We start from the raw sequence: 20996 nt of genomic DNA on the forward strand, positions 1-20996 counted from the left end.
AGATAACTAGTGCAGAGACGGAAGCCGGTTATGGAAACATCCTCGCAAAAATAAAAGTTATTTGGTAAAGATCTTCTCCTCATTTTCAGAATTTTAATTTATTAACACAAACTGTTCCCCCGCAATGTTGATTACACTGCGAGTCGGGTCGGGTCACGGAAATGGATGAAAAAAAGGCCCACGTTCCATTCTGTTGCGTACTACACGTCAGCCCATTGCATTGAGCAGGAGTGATCTATCTTGCACCGTTATAGGATCTTTGCTTCTGGATGGGCACATGCCAGTGCAGAGAATGGAGGGATATGGATTATGTGCAGGCAGATACGAGTTTGTCTTGGCGTCACGTTTGGCACAGACATTGTGGGTTCCTGTGCTGTACCGTTCTATGTTCACCGCATGCAGATTTAATCTCGAGATACAATCTGCAAGGTTTTCATATTTCCAGCCACTGTCATTTAAGAGATCAAATAATGAATCTACTCTGATTAAAGTGACATGCTGGGTGGTGTCACACATACCAGTTGCCCTCCCCCATGCCCATTCATCATATGTGTACCACTTTGATTATTGATTTGCAAGCTGTTTGACGGCAACCTATCTTAACATAATTTGATATTTTATAGACATGCACATTTCAGAGATTACAGGGTACACAAGTACCACCAATTAATTATTTTTTTACTCCTCTCGGACTGAAGTTGCAGATGTCAATAACAGCGTCTGGATTTCTATTTAAGAGATCATCAAATAACTAATACAGACAGGGACAAAGTGTTGGTGTAACTTAGTGGGTCAGGCAACATCTTTGGAGAACATAGATAGGGGATGTTTCAGGTTGGAACCCTTCTTCAGACTGGATAGGTAACCTTAGATCTTGACCCGAATCATCATCACCTATCCATGATTAGTTTAGAGATACAGTGTGGAAACCGGCCTTTCGGCCAACCAGCAATCCCTGCATACTAACACTATCTGACACATACTAGGAACAACTTACAATTTTACAAAACAATTAACCTACTAACCTGGATGCCTTTGGAGTGTGGGAGGAAGCCGGAGCACCCAGAAAAAACCAACGCAGGTCATAGGGAGAACATACAGACCCTATGCAGACAGCACCCGTGGTCAGGATGTAACCCAGGTCTCTGGCGCTGTATGGCAGCAACTCTACCGCTGCACCACTGTGCCGCCGCATGTCCTACAGGGGTGCTGTCTGATCAGCTAAGTTCTCCCAGCATTTCATGTTTTTTTTGCTGGTTCTTTATTTCTTCAATACAAGTCGGGATGCATCACATACAGTGGCCTGGTAGCATACACGGTAAAATTTAATTTTAGATGTTTGATAATCTTGAGCCATGGCCAATCAGTAAACTTTTATATTCCATTGGTTATGCTTTGATCACTTCACTACATGCCAGTGACTCTAGGGCTCATGAATATTTTTCACCACAGGATAATATACCATTATATAGTAACAGTACCCAGTGGGGATTTATACTCTTTGTAAATGTTTTTTGTGACTGTTATTATTTATATCTTACATTATTTACACATTACCGGAAAGAAAGCAGGAATTTTGATCTCACAATAAGACTACCCTGCAGCTTGATTATTAATTAAATATTGTTTTAAATATTCATTTCACAACCAGGGTTATGAAAAGAGACCATCCTGTCAAAATTTTTTACATGATATAGTATTAGATTGAAAGATATGCATAAAACAAAAGATCTTGCATTTATATTGCTTATTACTTAACCTCGGGTCTTTCCAAAAAATGAAAACATCCAAAGTAACTGCTCCATTGTTGCAGTGTAGAAAATGCACCAATCTTTGCAAAATAAGGTAGACACAAAAAGCTGGAGTAACTCAGGCAGCATCGCTGGAGCGAAGGAATGGGACGTTTCTTCTGACTGGTTAAGGATAAGGGAAACGAGAGGTACAGACAGTGATGTGGAGAGATAAAGAACAATGAATGAAAGATATGCAAAAAAGTAATGCTGCTAAAGGAAACAGGCCATTGTATTATAATACATATATAATACATATATTATAAGATAAGATTAGCAGTTTTAGATAATCAGATAGTTGCGGGAATACCAGATCAACTGATAAATGTATCAGGTTAAGATAGAGAATAACTGCAGCATTTGTTCCTATATTCCCACTCTTTTCTCACCTTACGCTACTCAATTCAAAAGCCATTTCTATTAGATCCAACAGTCATCATACAGCCTGGAATCAGGCACTTAGGCCCAACTCGCCCATTTGACCCATATCCCTCTAAACCTTTCCTATCCATGTACCTGTCCAACTTTAGATTCTATTAGCGATGCAGAGTGAATCAGGCCATTCGGCTCCCCACGTCCGCACCGACTACCCATACACTAGAGACAACTCACAGAAGCCAATTAACCAGCAAACCTGCACATCTTTGGAATGTGGGAGGAAAGCGGAGCACCCCGAGAAAATCTCGGTGGTCTCAAGGAGAATGTACATACTTCATACAGACAGTACTCATAGTCAGGATCTAACCCGGGTCTCTGGCGCTGTAAGGCCGCAACTCTACTGCTGCGCCAATGTGCCACCCTTTCTTTTAAATGTTGTTATGGTACATGCCTCAACTACAGTAAACATTTGTTTTAACGGATCTATTTTGAATGGATTGTGGTTATAGTAGACGGACCAACCAACCTTCACCGTCAGGAGGGGGGGGAGAGGGGGGAATGGTGTCCGTTATTGCTGATTGTCTGCAAAAACAGAGTAAGGGATTATCATTGTATAAGTAATAGAACTGAACTGCAGCATCGGAAAGCCTATACATGAGGCGTTGCCTCAAGATGATGCCATTTACCATCAAGGGTCACCACCATCTGAGCCATGCCCTCTTCTCAGAGCTACCATTGAGCTGGTACAGGTTTGAAGTTCACATAGAAACATAGAAATTAGGTGCAGGAGTAGGCCATTCGGCCCTTCGAGCCTGCACCGCCATTCAATATGATCATGGCTGATCATCCAACTCAGTATCCCGTACCTGCCTTCTCTCCATACCCTCTGATCCCCTTAGCCACAAGGGCCACATCTAACTCCCCCTTAAATATAGCCAATGAACTGGCCTCGACTACCCTCTGTGGCAGAGAGTTCCAGAGATTCACCACTCTCTGTGTGAAAAAAGTTCTTCTCATCTCAGTTTTAAAGGATTTCCCCCTTATCCTTAAGCTGTGACCCCTTGTCCTGGACTTCCCCAACATCGGGAGCAATCTTCCTGCATCTAGCCTGTCCAACCCCTTAAGAATTTTATAAGTTTCTATAAGATCCCCTCTCAATCTCCTAAATTCTAGAGAGTATAAACCAAGTCTATCCAGTCTTTCTTCATAAGACAGTCCTGACATCCCAGAAATCAGTCTGGTGAACCTTCTCTGCACTCCCTCTATGGCAATAATGTCCTTCCTCAGATTTGGAGACCAAAACTGTACGCAATACTCCAGGTGTGGTCTCACCAAGACCCTGTACAACTGCAGTAGAACCTCCCTGCTCCTATACTCAAATCCTTTTGCTATGAAAGCTAACATACCATTCGCTTTCTTCACTGCCTGCTGCACCTGCATGCCTACTTTCAATGACTGGTGTACCATGACACCCAGGTCTCGCTGCATCTCCCCTTTTCCTAGTCGGCCACCATTTAGATAATAGTCTGCTTTCCTGTTTTTGCCACCAAAATGGATAACCTCACATTTATCCACATTATACTGCATCTGCCAAACATTTGCCCACTCACCCAGCCTATCCAAGTCACCTTGCAGTCTCCTAGCATCCTCCTCACAGCTAACACTGCCCCCCAGCTTAGTGTCATCAGCAAACTTGGAGATATTGCCTTCAATTCCCTCATCCAGATCATTAATATATATTGTAAATAGCTGGGGTCCCAGCACTGAGCCTTGCGGTACCCCACTAGTCACTGCCTGCCATTGTGAAAAGGATCCGTTTACTCCTACTCTTTACTTCCTGTTTGCCAGACAGTTCTCTATCCACATCAATACTGAACCCCCAATGCCGTGTGCTTTAAGTTTGTATACTAATATACTGGGAGTTAGATGTGGCCCTTGTGGCTAAGGGGATCAGAGGGTATGGAGAGAAGGCAGGTACGGGATACTGAGTTGGATGATCAGCCATGATCATATTGAATGGCGGTGCAGGCTCGAAGGGCCGAATGGCCTACTCCTGCACCTAATTTCTATGTTTCTATGTTTCTAATCTCTTATGTGGGACCTTGTCGAAAGCCTTCTGGAAGTCCAGATACACCACATCCACTGGTTCTCCCCTATCCACGCTACTAGTTACATCCTCGAAAAATTCTATAAGATTCGTCAGACATGATTTACCTTTTGTAAATCCATGCTGACTTTGTCCAATTATTTCACCACTTTCCAAATGTGCTGCTATCCCATCTTTAATAACTGACTCTAGCAGTTTCCCCACTACCGATGTTAGACTAACTGGTCTGTAATTCCCCATTTTCTCTCTCCCTCCCTTCTTAAAAAGTGGGGTTACGTTTGCTACCCGCCAATCCTCAGGAACTACTCCAGAATCTAAAGAGTTTTGAAAGATTATTACTAATGCATCCACTATTTCTGGAGCTACTTCCTTAAGTACTCTGGGATGCAGCCTATCTGGCCCTGGGGATTTATCGGCCTTTAATCCATTCAATTTACCCAACACCACTTCCCGGCTAACCTGGATTTCACTCAATTCCTCCAACTCCTTTGACCCGCAGTCCCCTGCTATTTCCGGCAGATTATTTATGTCTTCCTTAGTGAAGACGGAACCAAAGTAGTTATTCAATTGGTCCGCCATATCCTTGTTCCCCATGATCAACTCACCTGTTTCTGACTGCAAGGGACCTACATTTGTTTTAACTAATCTCTTTCTTTTCACATATCTATAAAAACTTTTGCAGTCAGTTTTTATGTTCCCTGCCAGTTTTCTTTCATAATCTATTTTTCCTTTCCTAATTAAGCCCTTTGTCCTCCTCTGCTGGTCTCTGAATTTCTCCCAGTCCTCCGGTACGCTGCTTTTTCTGGCTAATTTGTACGTATCATTCTTCGCTTTGATACTATCCCTGATTTCCCTTGTTATCCACGGATGTACTACCTTCCCTGATTTATTCTTTTGCCAAACTGGGATGAACAATTTTTGTAGTTCATCCATGCAGTCTTTAAATGTCTTCCATTGCATATCCACGCTCAACCCTTTTAGAATTAATTGCCAGTCAATCTTGGCCAATTCACGTCTCATACCCTCAAAGTTACCTTTCTTTAAGTTCAGAACCATTGTTTCTGAATTAACAATGTCACTCTCCATCCTAATGAAGAACTCAACCATATTATGGTCACTCTTGCCCAAGGGGGCACGTACAACAAGACTGCTAACTAACCCTTCCTCATTACTCAATACCCAGTCTAAAATAGCCTGCTCTCTCGTTGGTTCCTCTACATGTTGATTTAGATAACTATCCCGCATACATTCCAAGAATTGCCTACATATAATTGTGTAGGAAGGAACGGCACACATTGGTTTACAGATAGACACAAAATGCTGCTGTAACTCTGCGGGTCAGGCAGCATCTCTGGAGAAAATGGATGGGTGACGTTTTGGGTCAGGACCCTTCTTCAGACTGAAAGTAGAGTGGATGGAACTGGAGGTAGGAAAAGGCCAGAACAAATTAGATTTGTTTGCCGGCAACAGATGACCAAGGAAGGGTGAAGCCCATAATGGCCTATTGTTAGTTGGGGAAGAGGTGATAATGAGACGGATGCAGAGGCGAAGGAGAAAAGTTCCATGTCATGCTGGGCTGGGAACTCATTGTGGAGGGAGCAGAGGGGTAACAAGTCTGGGTTAAAACATGGTCGTAGAGCAGTAGAAATCACAGAGCGGGAGCAGTGAGAGTTGGTCTCACAGAACTTCCGTCAGAGAGAGGAGAACATCATCAAAGTAGGCATACCTTGAGAGTTGTGGAGCAGACAAAATGTGTCGGAAGTCAGATTCTTGAACTGACCTGCACAACCATAATCCTACTTGGTAACAGAACACAACAGACCACCTCTTGCACTACAATGGACCTGTTTTCTACTGTGTATTGTTGCAGTCTTTTTCTCTTCACTGTCTTGTATAATTTGTTTACAAATGTGTTTGTTTTGTCTGAGTCTATGTGCTTGCGATGCTGCTGGAGGCAAGATTTTCATTGTACCTGTACCTCACTATACTTGTACCTATGGCAATAAACACTTGATGCCTTCATTTACCATCTTTACCTTCTTTGCTGCACCGTTATCTCTTCAATCACTCAACTTCATCTGCTGTACATTCTACCAAAGACCTTTTGTATTTTTCCTTTGACTTCCCCTTTATTCTACTTGAACTTGCTTAAAACAATTTTCAGTGTTGACAAAAGATACATTTTCTCCCTCAGGCATCTGCTCATACTTGCTGAAATTTTTTAAGCAAGTGACAGTTTTCTTTCAGATCCACCATAGTTTCCTTAGGACATATACCCACAGAATATAAAAGAGTATATGCACATGGCCACTGAATGCTTCAGGGCAGGTGACAAATTTCATCAAACGCAATCTAAATAAATGACATGCTTCAAAACAAATAAATAACTCACCTCAAATGTTTCCAAGGCTTCACTAAAATCTAACCCTGCTGTATAATTCACTGTCGTATTCTAATTTGGTCCTTTACTGACCCATAAATTTAAGTATAATAAAGTTAGCAGCTATATCTTCAATTACCAAGACCCAAACTCTAATTCCTTCCTACCTCTTTCCTTGAGCTATCTACACTCTTGGGACTATCTTTGATCGGACTTTACCTTGCACTAAACATTATTCACGTTATTCCCTTTATCATCTATCTGTACACAGTGAATGGCTCGATTGTAATCATGGATTAATTTACCGCTAACTGGTTAGCATGCAACAAAAGCTTTTCCCTGTACCTCAGTCGGTACATATGATAAGAAACTAAACTCAAACAAACTAAATTGAAATTCCAATTAAATGCCCCTGAAAACTTCCTTCGTTTACTGATTCTAATAAGAGCACAAAACGTAAGAAGCAAAAATATGCCATACAACTTGGAAGTTTTGCTAATCAAAGAGATCAGTACTTATCTAATTTTTGATCCCAACTTTATTCTCTTATGCTCTTATGTTAAGCAAATGCAGCTCCAAAAAATGTCAAGTAGCTCAAGTATTAGAAATGCATATGAAACGCTACGGCAGAGAAGATCAGCCATCAATTAATGAAAATGGGATTAGTGTAGATAGATAGACCAAAGAGTCTGATTCTATGCTGTACGACTGTATTCAGGTCAAAGCTGCAAAATTGGTTCTAATGCCATAAAACACCCTGAATCAACAGCACACTACAAAAGCAATGTGTACCATCTACAAAATCCACAAATGACAACAAAGTGTTGGAGTAACTCAGTGGGTCAAGTAGCATTTCTTGACCCACTGAGTTTCCAACGGGAGTAAGGGGCGACCGTGGCTGACAAGGGAAGTCAGGGACAGTATAAAAATAAAAGAGAAGTAGAACATAGCAAAGATGAGCGGGAAGCCAGAGGATTGGGTAATGTTTAAAGAGCAACAGAAGATAACTAAGGCAATACTGGGAGAAAAGATGAGGTACGAAGGTAAGCTAGCCAATAACATAAAGAAGGATAGTAAAACCTTCTTTAGGTATGTGAAGAGGGAAAAATTAGTTAAGACCAAAGTTGGACCCATGAAGACCAAAAAAGGTGGATTTATTATGGAGAACAAGGAAATGGCAGATGAGTTGAACAGATACTTTGGATCCATCCACTAAGGAGGACACAAACACTCTTCCTGATGTACTAGTGGCCAGAGGATCTGGGGTGACGGAGGAATTGAAGGAAATCCACATTAGGCAGGAAATGGTGTTGGGTAGACTGATGGGACTGAAGGCTGATAAATCCCCAGGGCCTGATGGTCTGCATTCCAGGGTACTTAAGGAAGTGGCTCTAGAAATTGTGGACGCATTGGTGATCATTTTCCAATGTTCTATAGATTCAGGATCAGTTCCTGTGGATTGGAGGATAGCTAATGTTATCCCACTTTTTAAGAAAGGCGGGAGAGAGAAAACAGGGAATTATAGACTAGTTAGCCTGAAGTCGGTGGTGCGGAAGATGCTGGAGCCAATCATAACAGATGAAATAGCCGCACATTTGGATAGCAGTAACAGGATCGGTCCGAGTCAGCATGGATTTACAAAGTGGAAATCATGCTTGACTAATCTTCTGGAATTTTTTGAGGATGTAACTAGGAAAATGGACAAGGGAGAGCCAGTGGATGTAGTGTACCTGGACTTACAGAAAGCTTTTGATAAGGTCCCATGTAGGAGATTAATGGGCAAAATTAGGGCACATGGTATTAGGGGTAGAGTGCTGACATGGATAGAAAATTGGTTGGCAGACAGGAAACAAAGAGTAGGGATTAACGGGTCCCTTTCAGAATGGCAGGCAGTGACTAGTGGGGTACCGCAAGGCTCGGGGCTGGGACCGCAGCTATATACATCAATGATTTAGAAGAAGGGATTCAAAGTAACATTAGCAAATTTGCAGATGACACAAAGCTGGGTGGCAGTGTGAACTGTGAGGAGGATACTATGAGAATGCAGGGTGACATTGGACAGGTTGGGTGAGTGGGCAGATGCAGTTTAATGTGGATAAGTGTGAGGTTTGACCACTTTGATAGCAAAAACAGGAAGGCAGATTATTATCTAAATGATGTCAAGTTGGGAAAAGGGGAAGTACAACGGGATCTGGGGGTCCTTGTTCAGCAGTCGATGAAAGTAAGCATGCAGGTACAGCAGGCTGCGAAGAAAGCGAATGGCATGTTGGCCTTCATAACAAGAGGATTTGAGTATAGGAGCAAATAAGTCCTCCTGCAGTTGTACAGGGACCCAGTTAGACCACACCTGGAGTATTGTGTGCAGTTTTGATTTCCAAATTTGAGGAAGGACATTCTTGCTATTGAGGGAGTGCAGCGTAGGTTCACATGGTTAATTCCCAGGATGGCGGGACTGTCATATGCTGAGAGAATGGAGCAGCTGGGCTTGTATACTCCTGGAATTTAGGATGAGAAGGGATCTTATTGAAACATATAAGATTAGTAAGGTACACAAAAATGCTGGAGAAACTCAGCGGGTGCAGCAGCATCTATGGAGCGAAGGAAATAGGCAACGTTTCGGGCCGAAACCCTTCGTCAGACTGATGGGGGGTGGGGGCGGGGAGGACAAAGGAAAAAGGAGTAGGAGCCCGAGGGCCGAGGGAGAGATAGGAAGGGGAGGAGACAGCAAGGGCTAACAAAATTGGTAGAATTCAATGTTCATGCCACCAGGATACAGACTTCCCAAGCGGAATATGAGGTGCTGTTCCTCCAATTTCCGGTGGTGCTCGCTCTGGCCATGGAGGAGACCCAGGACAGAGAGGTCGGATACGGAATGGGAGGGGGAGTTGAAGTGCTGAGTCGGGTTGATTAATGCAGACCGAGCGGGTTTTCGGCGAAACGATCGCCAAGCCTAAGCTTGGTCTCACCGATGTAGATCAGCTGACATCTAGAGCAGCGGATGCAATAGATGAGGTTGGAGAAGATGCAGGTGAACCTCTGTCGCACCTGGAACGACTGCTTGGGTTCTTGAATGGAGTCGAGGGGGGAAGTAAAGCGACAAGTGTAGCATCTCCTGCGGTTGCAAGGGAAAGTGCCCGGGGAGGGGATGGTACGGGAGGGAAGGGAAGAATTGACAAGGGAGTTACGGAGGGAGCGGTCTTTGCGGAAAGCAGACATGGGGGGAGAAGGGAAGATGTGACGAGTGATGGGGTCACGTTGGAGGTGGCGAAACTGACGGAGGATTACTTGTTGTATGTGACGGCTAGTGGGGTGAAAGGTGAGGACTAGGGGGACTCTGCCCTTGTTGCGATTGGGGGGATGGGGAGAGAGCGCAGTGTTACGGGGTATGGAAGAGACCCTGGTGCGAGCCTCATCTATGGTGGGGGAGGGGAACACCCGTTCCCTGAAGAATGAGGACATTTCAGATGCCCTGGTGTGGAACGCCTCATCCTGGGAGCAGATGCAGTGTAGACGGAGGAATTGGGAGTAGGGGATGGATTCCTTACAGGAAGCAGGGTGGGAAGAAGTGTGTCCAGATAGCCATGGGAGTCAGTGGGTTTATATGATTAGTAAGGGTTTGGACACGCTAGAGGCAGGAAACATGTTTCCGGTGTTGAGGGAGTCCAGAACAAGGGGCCACAGTTTAAGAATAAAGGGTAAGCCATTTAGAGCGAAGATGAGGAAACACTTTCTCACGCAGAGAGTTGTGAGTCTGTGGAATTCTCTGCTCCGAGAGTGGTGGAGGCCGGTTCTCAAGATACTTTCAAGAGCTAGACGGGGCTCTTAAAGATAGTGGAGTTAGGGGATATGGGGAGAAGGCAGGAACGGAGTACTGTTTGTGGATGATCAGACACGATCGCATTGAATGGCGGTGCTGGCTTGAAGGGCCAAATTGCCTACTCCCGCACCTATAGGGAGGTTTCACGGCAGTCGGGTCACGACCCATGACCCGTACTGTTGCTACGCTACTCCAAGTGGAGTACACGCGATGTACTGCAGGTAAGCACTTACCATTGTTTCCAGCGTAGCGGGCCCATTAAAACCCGCTGAAATTGTCAATTTTTGCGCTGTAAATAATTATGGAAATCAGGATAATGTCTCACACGCTTTGGGAATACTTCACAATTCCAAAAGTGCGGAGTAATGACGGTAGATAGAAGCGAGAGCTGAAGGGGCAACAACAGACAGAGTGCTTAGCGAACATTGGCCGTTTGCTAACTGCATTTCATCAACTAAGGCATTATTTGTGTTTTTTCTTGATTCCTTTGGAATCTAAAAAGTTTCTGAAGTGATAAATCTGGCTGTAAATTTTTTTAATCGCCCATGGTTCTCAAGTGGGTTTTTACATACAAAATGAAAACGCATCTGAAGAAAAATTTACAGCCAGATTTATCACTTCTGAGACTTTTTAGATACCAAAGGAATCAAGAAAAAAACACAAATAATGCCTTACTGTTGATGAAATGTAGTGAGCAAACGCAATAATTCCCAATATTTTCAATTCCGATATCTGCACAGCCAATGTTTACCAAGCACTTTAGCTGCTGTTGTCCCTTCAGCTTTCGCTTCTCTTTACCTTCATTTCACTTCACTTTTGGAATTCTAAAGTTAGTGCCATGTCTCTCACACTTACCCTAACTTCCACAATTTTTTTCAGCACAAAGATTCAACATTTTGGCGGTTTTTAACAGGTAGGAAAGTACGCGTTTCTAGCATTAATAACATATACCGGAAGTTACGGATGTCCTCCAGATGGATTGAGCGGCTCCGTGCGTCGCCCTATGACCCAGTGACATTACGTGCAACCCCCCTATTGCCTATTTTCTAACATCAATAGATGAATAAGGGTCTCAACTCAAAATGTCACACTCAAAATGTCACCTATTCATGTTCATAGAAACATAGAAACATAGAAATTAGGTGCAGGAGTAGGCCATTCGGCCCTTCGAGCCTGCACCGCCATTCAATATGATCATGGCTGATCATCCAACTCAGTATCCCGTACCTGCCTTCTCTCCATACCCTCTGATCCCCTTAGCCACAAGGGCCACATCTAACTCCCTCTTAAATATAGCCAATGAACTGGCCTCGACTACCCTCTGCGGCAGGGAGTTCCAGAGATTCACCACTCTCTGTGTGAAAAAAGTTCTTCTCATCTCGGTTTTAAAGGATTTCCCCCTTATCCTTAAGCTGTGACCCCTTGTCCTGGACTTCGCCAACATCGGGAGCAATCTTCCTGCATCTAGCCTGTCCAACCCCTTAAGAATTTTGTAAGTTTCTATAAGATCCCCTCTCAATCTCCTAAATTCTAGAGAGTATAAACCAAGTCTATCCAGTCTTTCTTCATAAGACAGTCCTGACATCCCAGAAATCAGTCTGGTGAACCTTCTCTGCACTCCCTCTATGGCAATAATGTCCTTCCTCAGATTTGGAGACCAAAACTGTACGCAATACTCCAGGTGTGGTCTCACCAAGACCCTGTACAACTGCAGTAGAACCTCCCTGCTCCTATACTCAAATCCTTTTGCTATGAAAGCTAACATACCATTCGCTTTCTTCACTGCCTGCTGCACCTGCATGCCCACTTTCAATGACTGGTGTACCATGACACCCAGGTCTCGCTGCATCTCCCCTTTTCCTAGTCGGCCACCATTTAGATAATAGTCTGCTTTCCTGTTTTTGCCACCAAAATGGATAACCTCACATTTATCCACATTATACTGCATCTGCCAAACATTTGCCCACTCACCCAGCCTATCCAAGTCACCTTGCAGTCTCCTAGCATCCTCCTCACAGCTAACACTGCCCCCCAGCTTAGTGTCATCCGCAAACTTGGAGATATTGCCTTCAATTCCCTCATCCAGATCATTAATATATATTGTAAATAGCTGGGGTCCCAGCACTGAGCCTTGCGGTACCCCACTAGTCACTGCCTGCCATTGTGAAAAGGACCCGTTTACTCCTACTCTTTGCTTCCTGTTTGCCAGCCAGTTCTCTATCCACATCAATACTGAACCCCCAATGCCGTGTGCTTTAAGTTTGTAAACTAATCTCTTATGTGGGACCTTGTCGAAAGCCTTCTGGAAGTCCAGATACACCACATCCACTGGTTCTCCCCTATCCACGCTACTAGTTACATCCTCGAAGAATTCTATAAGATTCGTCAGACATGATTTACCTTTTGTAAATCCATGCTGACTTTGTCCAATGATTTCACCACTTTCCAAATGTGCTGCTATCCCATCTTTAATAACTGACTCTAGCAGTTTCCCCACTACCGATGTTAGACTAACTGGTCTGTAATTCCCTGTTTTCTCTCTCCCTCCCTTCTTAAAAAGTGGGGTTACGTTTGCTACCCGCCAATCCTCAGGAACTACTCCAGAATCTAAAGAGTTTTGAAAGATTATTACTAATGCATCCACTATTTCTGGAGCTACTTCCTTAAGTACTCTGGGATGCAGCCTATCTGGCCCTGGGGATTTATCGGCCTTTAATCCATTTAATTTACCCAACACCACTTCCCGGCTAACCTGGATTTCACTCAATTCCTCCAACTCCTTTGACCCGCGGTCCCCTGCTATTTCCGGCAGATTATTTATGTCTTCCTTAGTGAAGACGGAACCAAAGTAGTTATTCAATTGGTCCGCCATATCCTTGTTCCCCATGATCAACTCACCTGTTTCTGACTGCAAGGGACCTACATTTGTTTTAACTAATCTCTTTCTTTTCACATATTCTTCAGGGATGCTACCTGACCCTGCTGAGTTACTCCAGCACTTTGTGTGTTTTTTTGTAAACCACCACCTGCAGTTTCTTTGTGTTTACATACACAAAAGACAACTTGGTTAGCATATATAGATTTACTGTTGTCATATGTACGGAAATACAATAAAAAAAATGTTTTGAATGCTATCAAGGCAATCATACCACACATGAGTACACCGGATATTGCGAGACAAAATAAATAGTGCAGAATAATAGCTGCATGCTATAAATACATATATATACGTATATACAGAATATAGCTGGACAGAATGGCCAGTTCCCATGTTGTATAGCTCTACGACTACTACTGACCCAGAATATTCCAAAACTCTCTCATACCAAAAATGAGAAGAGAGACAGGGACATGGGAATGTACTATGGTTCCTCTCCAAGCCACACCACACCGACATGAAAACCTATTGCCATGCCAAGGTCTTTGGGTTGGTGTCTTGGAAATCCATCCCCAATGGCCATGGGAATAATGGCCTTGGGAGTATGAAGGACCGTAGCAGTTCAAGAGGTAGCTCACCCCCACGTCTTTGAGTATAGTCAGGGGTGAGAAACCAATGCTGACCTTTGAAGAACTTGTTAGTAAATTAAACTGTAGACACAAAAATCTGGAGTAACTCAGCAGGTCAGGCAGCATCTGCACCTCTGTACTATCTGCTTTTCACTGTAGGTCAGTACACGTGACAGTACTGAGATCTCTGGAAAAAGGAGTAGGCGATATTTCAGGTCAAACCCCTTCTTCTGACTGAGAGTCTGTGGAGAGGGAAACTAAACGTATGAAATAGTATACTGAACAAATGAATGAAAGGTATGTCGGAGGACAAATCAAAGATGGTCAAGGAAATGTGGAGCCCACAATGATCTATTGTCGGCTGAGGAGAGCGTGATAACGAGTGAAACTAACGAGTAGTTTTGTTGTTTTGTTCTGTGTAGGAAGGAACTGCAGAGGCTGGTTTAAACCGAAGATGGACACAAAATGCTGGAGTAACTCAGCGACCCAGGCATCAGCATCTCTGGAGAGAAGGAATGGGTGACCCTTCTTCAGACTGAGAGTCCCACTGCCTGTCCCGCTGAGTTACGCCAACATTTTGTGTCTGTGGAGTTTTGTTCTGATGGATGGCATCAGTGTGACCCCCCCCCCCCCCCCAGTGATGCAGCAGGCGCGCCCCCGCTCCCACCTGCTCCAGCAGCCGCGTGAACGCGCTCTCCATGCCGTTGCGCTGCCGCGACACCACGGCCGCTCGCTGCAGACACACGGCGCCGCACAGCTGCCAGCCGCTCCCCGCCACCGCCGGCCCCGGGCCACGGCTGCCCTCGGGCTGGAGTAAAGCCCGGGCCGCGGGGCCTGCGGACACGGACACTCCCCGGCCGGCGGACACGGACACGGACACTCCGGACACGGACACTCCGAGCGCGGGCAACCGGCGCAGCGCTGCCGCCATGTTGGCGATACCACTCGTCTGTGGGGCGTGGGGGGAGTTGGGGGAGAGGGTGCAACCCACAAAACCCTACAGCAGCCCCAACCAGCACCACTCCGCGTCCTACCCCTTAGAATAAAATAACATCCAGCGTAATAGCGGTCGCCAACCCTCAGATCACACCAATCCTCTCATATTCCTGATTAAAACCATGTTCCTCGCCCACTCCCGCTGAGTTGGAGCAGTCTAAGCGCGACCAAGTGTTGCCGGGGGGGGGAAGAGTAATTTTAAGACAAATTCGTTAAAATCTACTAAATTATAGAGAAGGAATATGAACAGAATATTGCAGACGGATGTATGAAATATACTTCCTTATTCTTGAGGATGAATGGGTGGAGAGTTGTGAGGACGTTGTCCACCTGGGCCGCCTCGCCCCCTGCGCGGCGGGTGGGGTGGGGTGGGGACAGCGGGTCGGGTCGGGCAGCATCTGTGTGTGGACGATGCAGGCGGTGGCGGTGGCGATGACGGTCCGGCGGCGGCTGCTGCTGCTCTGGGGCCGCGGCTTCAACCTCAGCCTCGGCCTCTCCCCGAGCGCGGCCGGCCGGTGAGTGCCAGCGCCTGGTGGGGCATGTGAGGGGGAGACGGGTTAGACTCCAGGCAGCGACCGGTGTGCTGGGTCACACAGCGAGGAAACAACAGGCCCTTCGGCCCACCTCGCCCGTGCTGACCAAAGCTGGAGTAACTCAGTGGGTCAGGCAGCATCTCTGGAGAAAAAGGAATAGGTGACGTTTCGGGTCGAGACCCTTCTTTAGACTGCCCATGCTGACCCATCTACCCAAAGATTATAGTCTTACCTGTCCACATCCCTCTAAACCAGTCCTATCCACGTACCTGTCTAAATATGTAGGAAGGAACTGCAGATGCTGGTTTACATTGAGGTCATACACAAAACGTTGGAGTAATTCACCAGGTCAGGCAGCATCTCTGGATAGAAGTCTTTTAAATGCTGTTATAGTACCTGCCTTTAATGACCTTCTCTGGCAGCTCGTTCCATGTACCGACCACCCTTTAGGTTAGGTAGGAAAGAACTGCAGATGCTGGTTTAAACCAAAGATAGACACATAAAGCTGGAGTAACTCAGTGGGTCAGGCAGCATCTCTGGAGAGAAGGGAATAGGTGACATTTTGGGGCGAGACTCAGTCTGAAGAAGGGTCTCAAACCATCACCTAGTCCCTTTCTCCAGAGATGCTGTCTGACCCACTGGGTTACTCCAGCTTTTTGTGTCCACTCTTTAGTTTATAGATACAGCGCAGGAACAGGCCCACGGCGACTTGCACTATCCTGCACACTAGGGACAATTTCCAAAGCCAATTAACCTACAAACTTGTATGTCTTTGGAGTGTGGAAGGCGATCAAAGTATTAGTTACAGGGAGAGGTTGGACAGACATTTATTATTTTCTCAGGAACACTGGAAGTTGCAGGGAGATCTGATAAAAGTATATAACATTATGAGAGCCAATGATAAGGTGGACAGTCAGAACCTTTTTCCCAATATTGAAAATTCAAATACTATAGGTCATAGCTTTGAGAAGGGCAAAGTTTAAAGGAAATGCACGGGGCAAGTTTTTTTACGCAGGGTGAGGAGTGCCTAGAACACACTGCTAGGGATGATGTTTGAAGCAGATATGACGGCATTTAAAAGTCTTTTAGATAGGCTCATAGATATGCAGGGATACGGGTCATGGGTAGTTAGGTATGGTGGCACAGCAGTAGAGTTGCTGCCTTGCAGCGCCGGAGACCTGGATTCAATCCTGACTACGGGTGCTGTCTGTACAGAGTTTGTACGTTCTCCCCGTAGCCTGCGTGGGTTTTTTTCCGGGATCTCCGGTTTCCTCTCACACTCCAAACTTACAGTTTTGTAGGTTAATTGGTTTACCTTGTATGATTATAATTTGTTCCTAGTGTGTGTAGATAGTGTTAATGTGTGGGGATCGCTGGTCGGCGAGAACTCAGTGGGCCGAAGGGCTTGTTTCCTCGCTATACCTATAAACTAAACTCTGCTGGACAGGCAGCATCTCTGGAGAGAAGGAATGGGTGACGTTTCGGGTCGGGTCAGACTCAGTCTGGCCTGTTTCGAAGGGCCTGTTTCCGCGCTGTATCTCTAAACTAAACTAGATAAGTGATGGTCTTGGCATCATGTTCAGTACAGACAACGTGGGCCGAAGGGCCTGTTCTTGTGCTGTACTGTTCTATGTTCTACTCAGCAGGTTGAACGGCACATGTGGGAAAAGAAGCTCAAGGTCTCTGCGAATGATGCAAGAACACTCCGCAAAGCAGTCACTCTTCCTGCATTTTATTTTTCCAGTGTAGAGTTGACTGCATTGTGAACAATGAATATTAGATTGGAAGGAGTGCAACTGAATTGATGCTGTGTCTGCTTTGGGTCACTGGAGGCAAGATGCTCAATTGTCATATGTACCAATTACAGAACCATGAATTACTTCTCAAGCAACATAACAGGCCCGTAAACGCAATACACACAGATAAGATATAATAAACAAAAAAGATCAACAAATTCATAACTACAATATTAATGCAATAAAACCCATAGTCAATGCAACCAAAAGCAATCTATAGAAGTTCATAGTTGAGGTTAGTGTTGTGCAGTATTCAAAGCTTGATGGTTGTTAGGAAGAAGCTATTCTTGAACCTGAAGATATGAAATGATAGGTAATAAAAAGGAACTGCTGATGCAGGTTTATACCAAAGATAGGCACATGCTGGAGTAACCCAGTGGGTCAGGCAGCATCTCTGGAGAAGACGGATAGGTGACGTTTCGGGTCTGAAGATGGGTCCCGACCCAAAAAATCACATCCATTTTACCTGAGATACTGTCTGGCCCACTGGGTTATTCCATCATTTTGTGTCTGAAAGGATCGGTGTTTGCTTCTCCTGCAGTTACATGGGAAAATGCCGTAAGACAATGAGTTGGGGACAGAAAAGCAGAATAGGGAGTGATGAAAGAAAGGATGCTGAAAGGGGAGGGGTAGATGTGTCCTGTAATGTTATATTATTGAAGCTGGTGGATGATCTGATGAATATGGAGACCAGTGGGATTGAAGATGCGGACCAGAGCAATTCTATTCTTGCTCTTTCCAGATGGAAAGACACTGAGAGCAGTGGTAAGGGAAATACATAAGGTGCAGTCAAGGGTTCTGTTCAGTATTGTAGAGGGGAAGTGGCAATTTGGGAGAAAAGAAGACATTTCAGAGGCACAGGAAGCAGTACCGCTGCAATTGTTGATGTACTGGAAAAAAAGGTTGGGGCCCTGAGATTCTGAATGTCCCACAAATAAATAGATGAAGTTTGGCCACATGCAAAGTCCCATCACTATGTCTTTGGCTGGACTTAATGAAAAATTGTTAATTGGGAAATGGTTGGGTGGCTGTTCAAGGAAGAAGTAAATGGCCATCAAACTCTCTGGTGTGTGACGGAGGTGCAGTGGGATTGTGTATCCATGGTAACAGTGAGTTGATTGGGGAAATGAAATAAACTCAAAATGTTGGAGGGTATCAGAAGATGGAGTAATGTAAGGAAGAAATAAGTGGGCGGGGAGAGAACGGGGTGAAACAATGCATTTGCTCAGATAATCATTGTCAATCTGGGGCAGTGTTAATGTGAGCTGTGCAGGATGGGGTTGTTGCAAAATTGGAGGCTGTGGAGGACAGTCCTCCTGAGGAGGTCCATGACTCTGCAAGAAAATGGCCTGATATTTTGTGGTGGGATGATAGTATGAGGATATGTCTAGGTGGGTTGGTTCATCACAGCACATCAACTTATTGCATAATTTGACGATATCAGGATTAGCTTTTAATGAGTGGAGTGCTGTAATTTGAGAATAAGGTTGATTAGAATAAGTGACAGCAGTGGAAGGATCAAGGTGTTCAACAGAGAATAGATTTAGAGAGGATAAGAGGTTGGATGGAGAAGTCAAATTCAACCAGAAATTATAAAGAGGGGAGAAAGTCTGGAATAAAAACTCCTGGACAAAGAAATGGTCACAGAGACGATGGGAAAAAAATTCTACGATTTATTCGGCACAAAATTTGTTAAACTGAGGCCTCTGTTGAGGACTGATCCTTCAGACTGAGAGAGGGGAAGATCAGAAGAGATGGTGAAAACACAGCACAAAGTGGAACCGGAACTAGAAATTGGGTTAGAGGAAAGTGAAGAGGGAGAGAGGTCAGGAGGGAATTGGAATACAGGACTCAATAGAGTTTGCGATCTTTGATGTAAGAAAGAAAAGAAAGTTGCCTGTTCCAGCGCCAAATGTGGCAAAGAATAAAGTTAAACTGAATCACGTAGTTTTGAAATGAAGTTGCTGTAGAGAGTGGCGGAGAGTAGGCTGTGGCTATTGGGATTTGCTTTTCTGGATAGCTTGAATATACCTGTGTTCTCCAAATTGTGTCCATGTTCAAAATATGTTCCAATTGTGAGGGGTGGAATTTGAGTTGACCTATTGTGGGATGATTTGGAATTAGTGGGAGAGACATTCACCAAGGAAACGGGTATGGTTGTAGAACGGAGTTTTGGTCAGAATCTTACCACTAGGCATCAAGGGAAACAGCACCAAGAGTGGCGAAAGCAAAAGAGAGAGAAATTCCACCAGAGATCATTTCTTCATTTCGAATGGTGCGGCTGGGCTTGTATACTCTGGGGTTTGGAAGGATGAGAGGGCATCTTATTGAAACATATAAGATTATTAAGGGTTTGGACATGCTGGAGGCAGGAAACATGTTCCTGATGTTGGGGGAGTCCAGAATCGGGCCACAGTTTAAGAATAAGGGGTAAGCCGTTTAGAACGGAGACAAGGAAACACTTTTTCACATAGAGAGTTGTGAGTCTGGAATTCTCTGCCTCAGAGGGCGGTGGAGGCCGGTTCTCTGGATAATTTCTAGAGAGAGCTAGATAGGGCTCTTAAAGATAGGTGAGTCAGGGGATATGGGGAGAAGGCAGGAACGGGGTACTGATTAGGGATGATCAGCAATGATCACATTGAATGGCGGTTGGCTCGAAGTGCCGAATGGCCTACTCCTGCACTTATTGTCTATTGCCTATTCAAGGTTGAACTTCACTGCCTCATCGCTTCCAAGCAAATGAAAATCAAAAAACTTCAGATGCTGGAAATGAGAATAAAAACTAAAAGTGCTGGAAACATTCAGGTTTAATCCCTCTATTGGTGCAGGGTAATAGAAAAACAAGTTAGTTTTAGGTTGCTGAATGATAAAGCAGTGGCTAGATAAACAGATTAAGTGTCTGTTATAGGATGGGACCATGATTGCATGAGGACATGTTGTGGAGGTCCCTGGTCTACTATCATCCGTGCTTTGTCCCCATTAACTCACTTGACTGGAGGACCCCTACAACTGACTTAATTCATCCCTCGCCCTGTTTTCTCTACAGATTGCATCCAACGTCTGAAGAAGGGTCTTGACCCAAAACGTCACCCATTCCTTCTCTCCAGAGATGCTGCCTGTCCCGCTGAGTTACTCCAGCATTTTCGATTTACTTTCCCAGCTCTGGTGAAGGGTCTTCCAACCTAAATTATGAACACTTTTGCTCTCTGTAGATGCTGCATGACCCGTTGATTGGTTTTGGCAATTTCTGTTTTCATTTCTTTCACCTTGTATGTGGCCTGACCTGAGCATTTGCACCATTTTGCTACTTCAGATATTCAGCATCAGTGGGTTATTGCTCTCGGTTTGACTGGTCTTTTTCATCACTGCTCAGCAAAAATGTTTTCCAGGCCATGGAGACCTGTACTCTTGTAATGAGATTTTTATCACCTGCCTAAACCTGTTACGTGGTGCTTCAGGAAAAATGCCTTATTCAAAAAAACAACATCTCCGAAAATAATGCAATTTTCAGTCTATATAAAAGAAAATAAGCATAAACATCTGGTTTTCAGAGGCTGTGAAATCTGGTATTCATGAGTGTGATAAGGTGTTCTGCAGATAGATGCTCACGGTTCACCCGCATGAGTTACAAATATTAATGGAAATTCAGTTCCATTTTTATCTCTCGTGTGGAGTTTTATTTATGTTTGTGC

General features: G+C 44.6%; 2 protein-coding genes across 2 annotated transcripts in view; one reads left to right on the top strand and one right to left on the bottom strand.

Annotated features, from left to right (window-relative positions):
- Window positions 1–14931, bottom strand: part of mrpl46 (mitochondrial ribosomal protein L46) — a 28903-nt gene extending 13972 nt beyond the window's left edge. The window contains exon 1 of the mRNA XM_033050092.1: window positions 14647–14931. Coding sequence (XP_032905983.1) covers window positions 14647–14910 — 264 coding nt within the window. The 5' untranslated portion in view covers window positions 14911–14931. The remainder of the gene's footprint in view (window positions 1–14646) is intronic.
- A 431-nt stretch (window positions 14932–15362) lies between these two features.
- mrps11 (mitochondrial ribosomal protein S11) overlaps window positions 15363–20996 on the top strand; it is a 31162-nt gene continuing 25528 nt past the window's right edge. The window contains exon 1 of the mRNA XM_033050111.1: window positions 15363–15490. Within this exon, the coding sequence (XP_032906002.1) occupies window positions 15387–15490 (104 nt within the window). The 5' untranslated portion in view covers window positions 15363–15386. The remainder of the gene's footprint in view (window positions 15491–20996) is intronic.

Source organism: Amblyraja radiata, chromosome 34 (assembly GCF_010909765.2).
Source record: "Amblyraja radiata isolate CabotCenter1 chromosome 34, sAmbRad1.1.pri, whole genome shotgun sequence".
NCBI lineage: Eukaryota > Metazoa > Chordata > Chondrichthyes > Rajiformes > Rajidae > Amblyraja > Amblyraja radiata.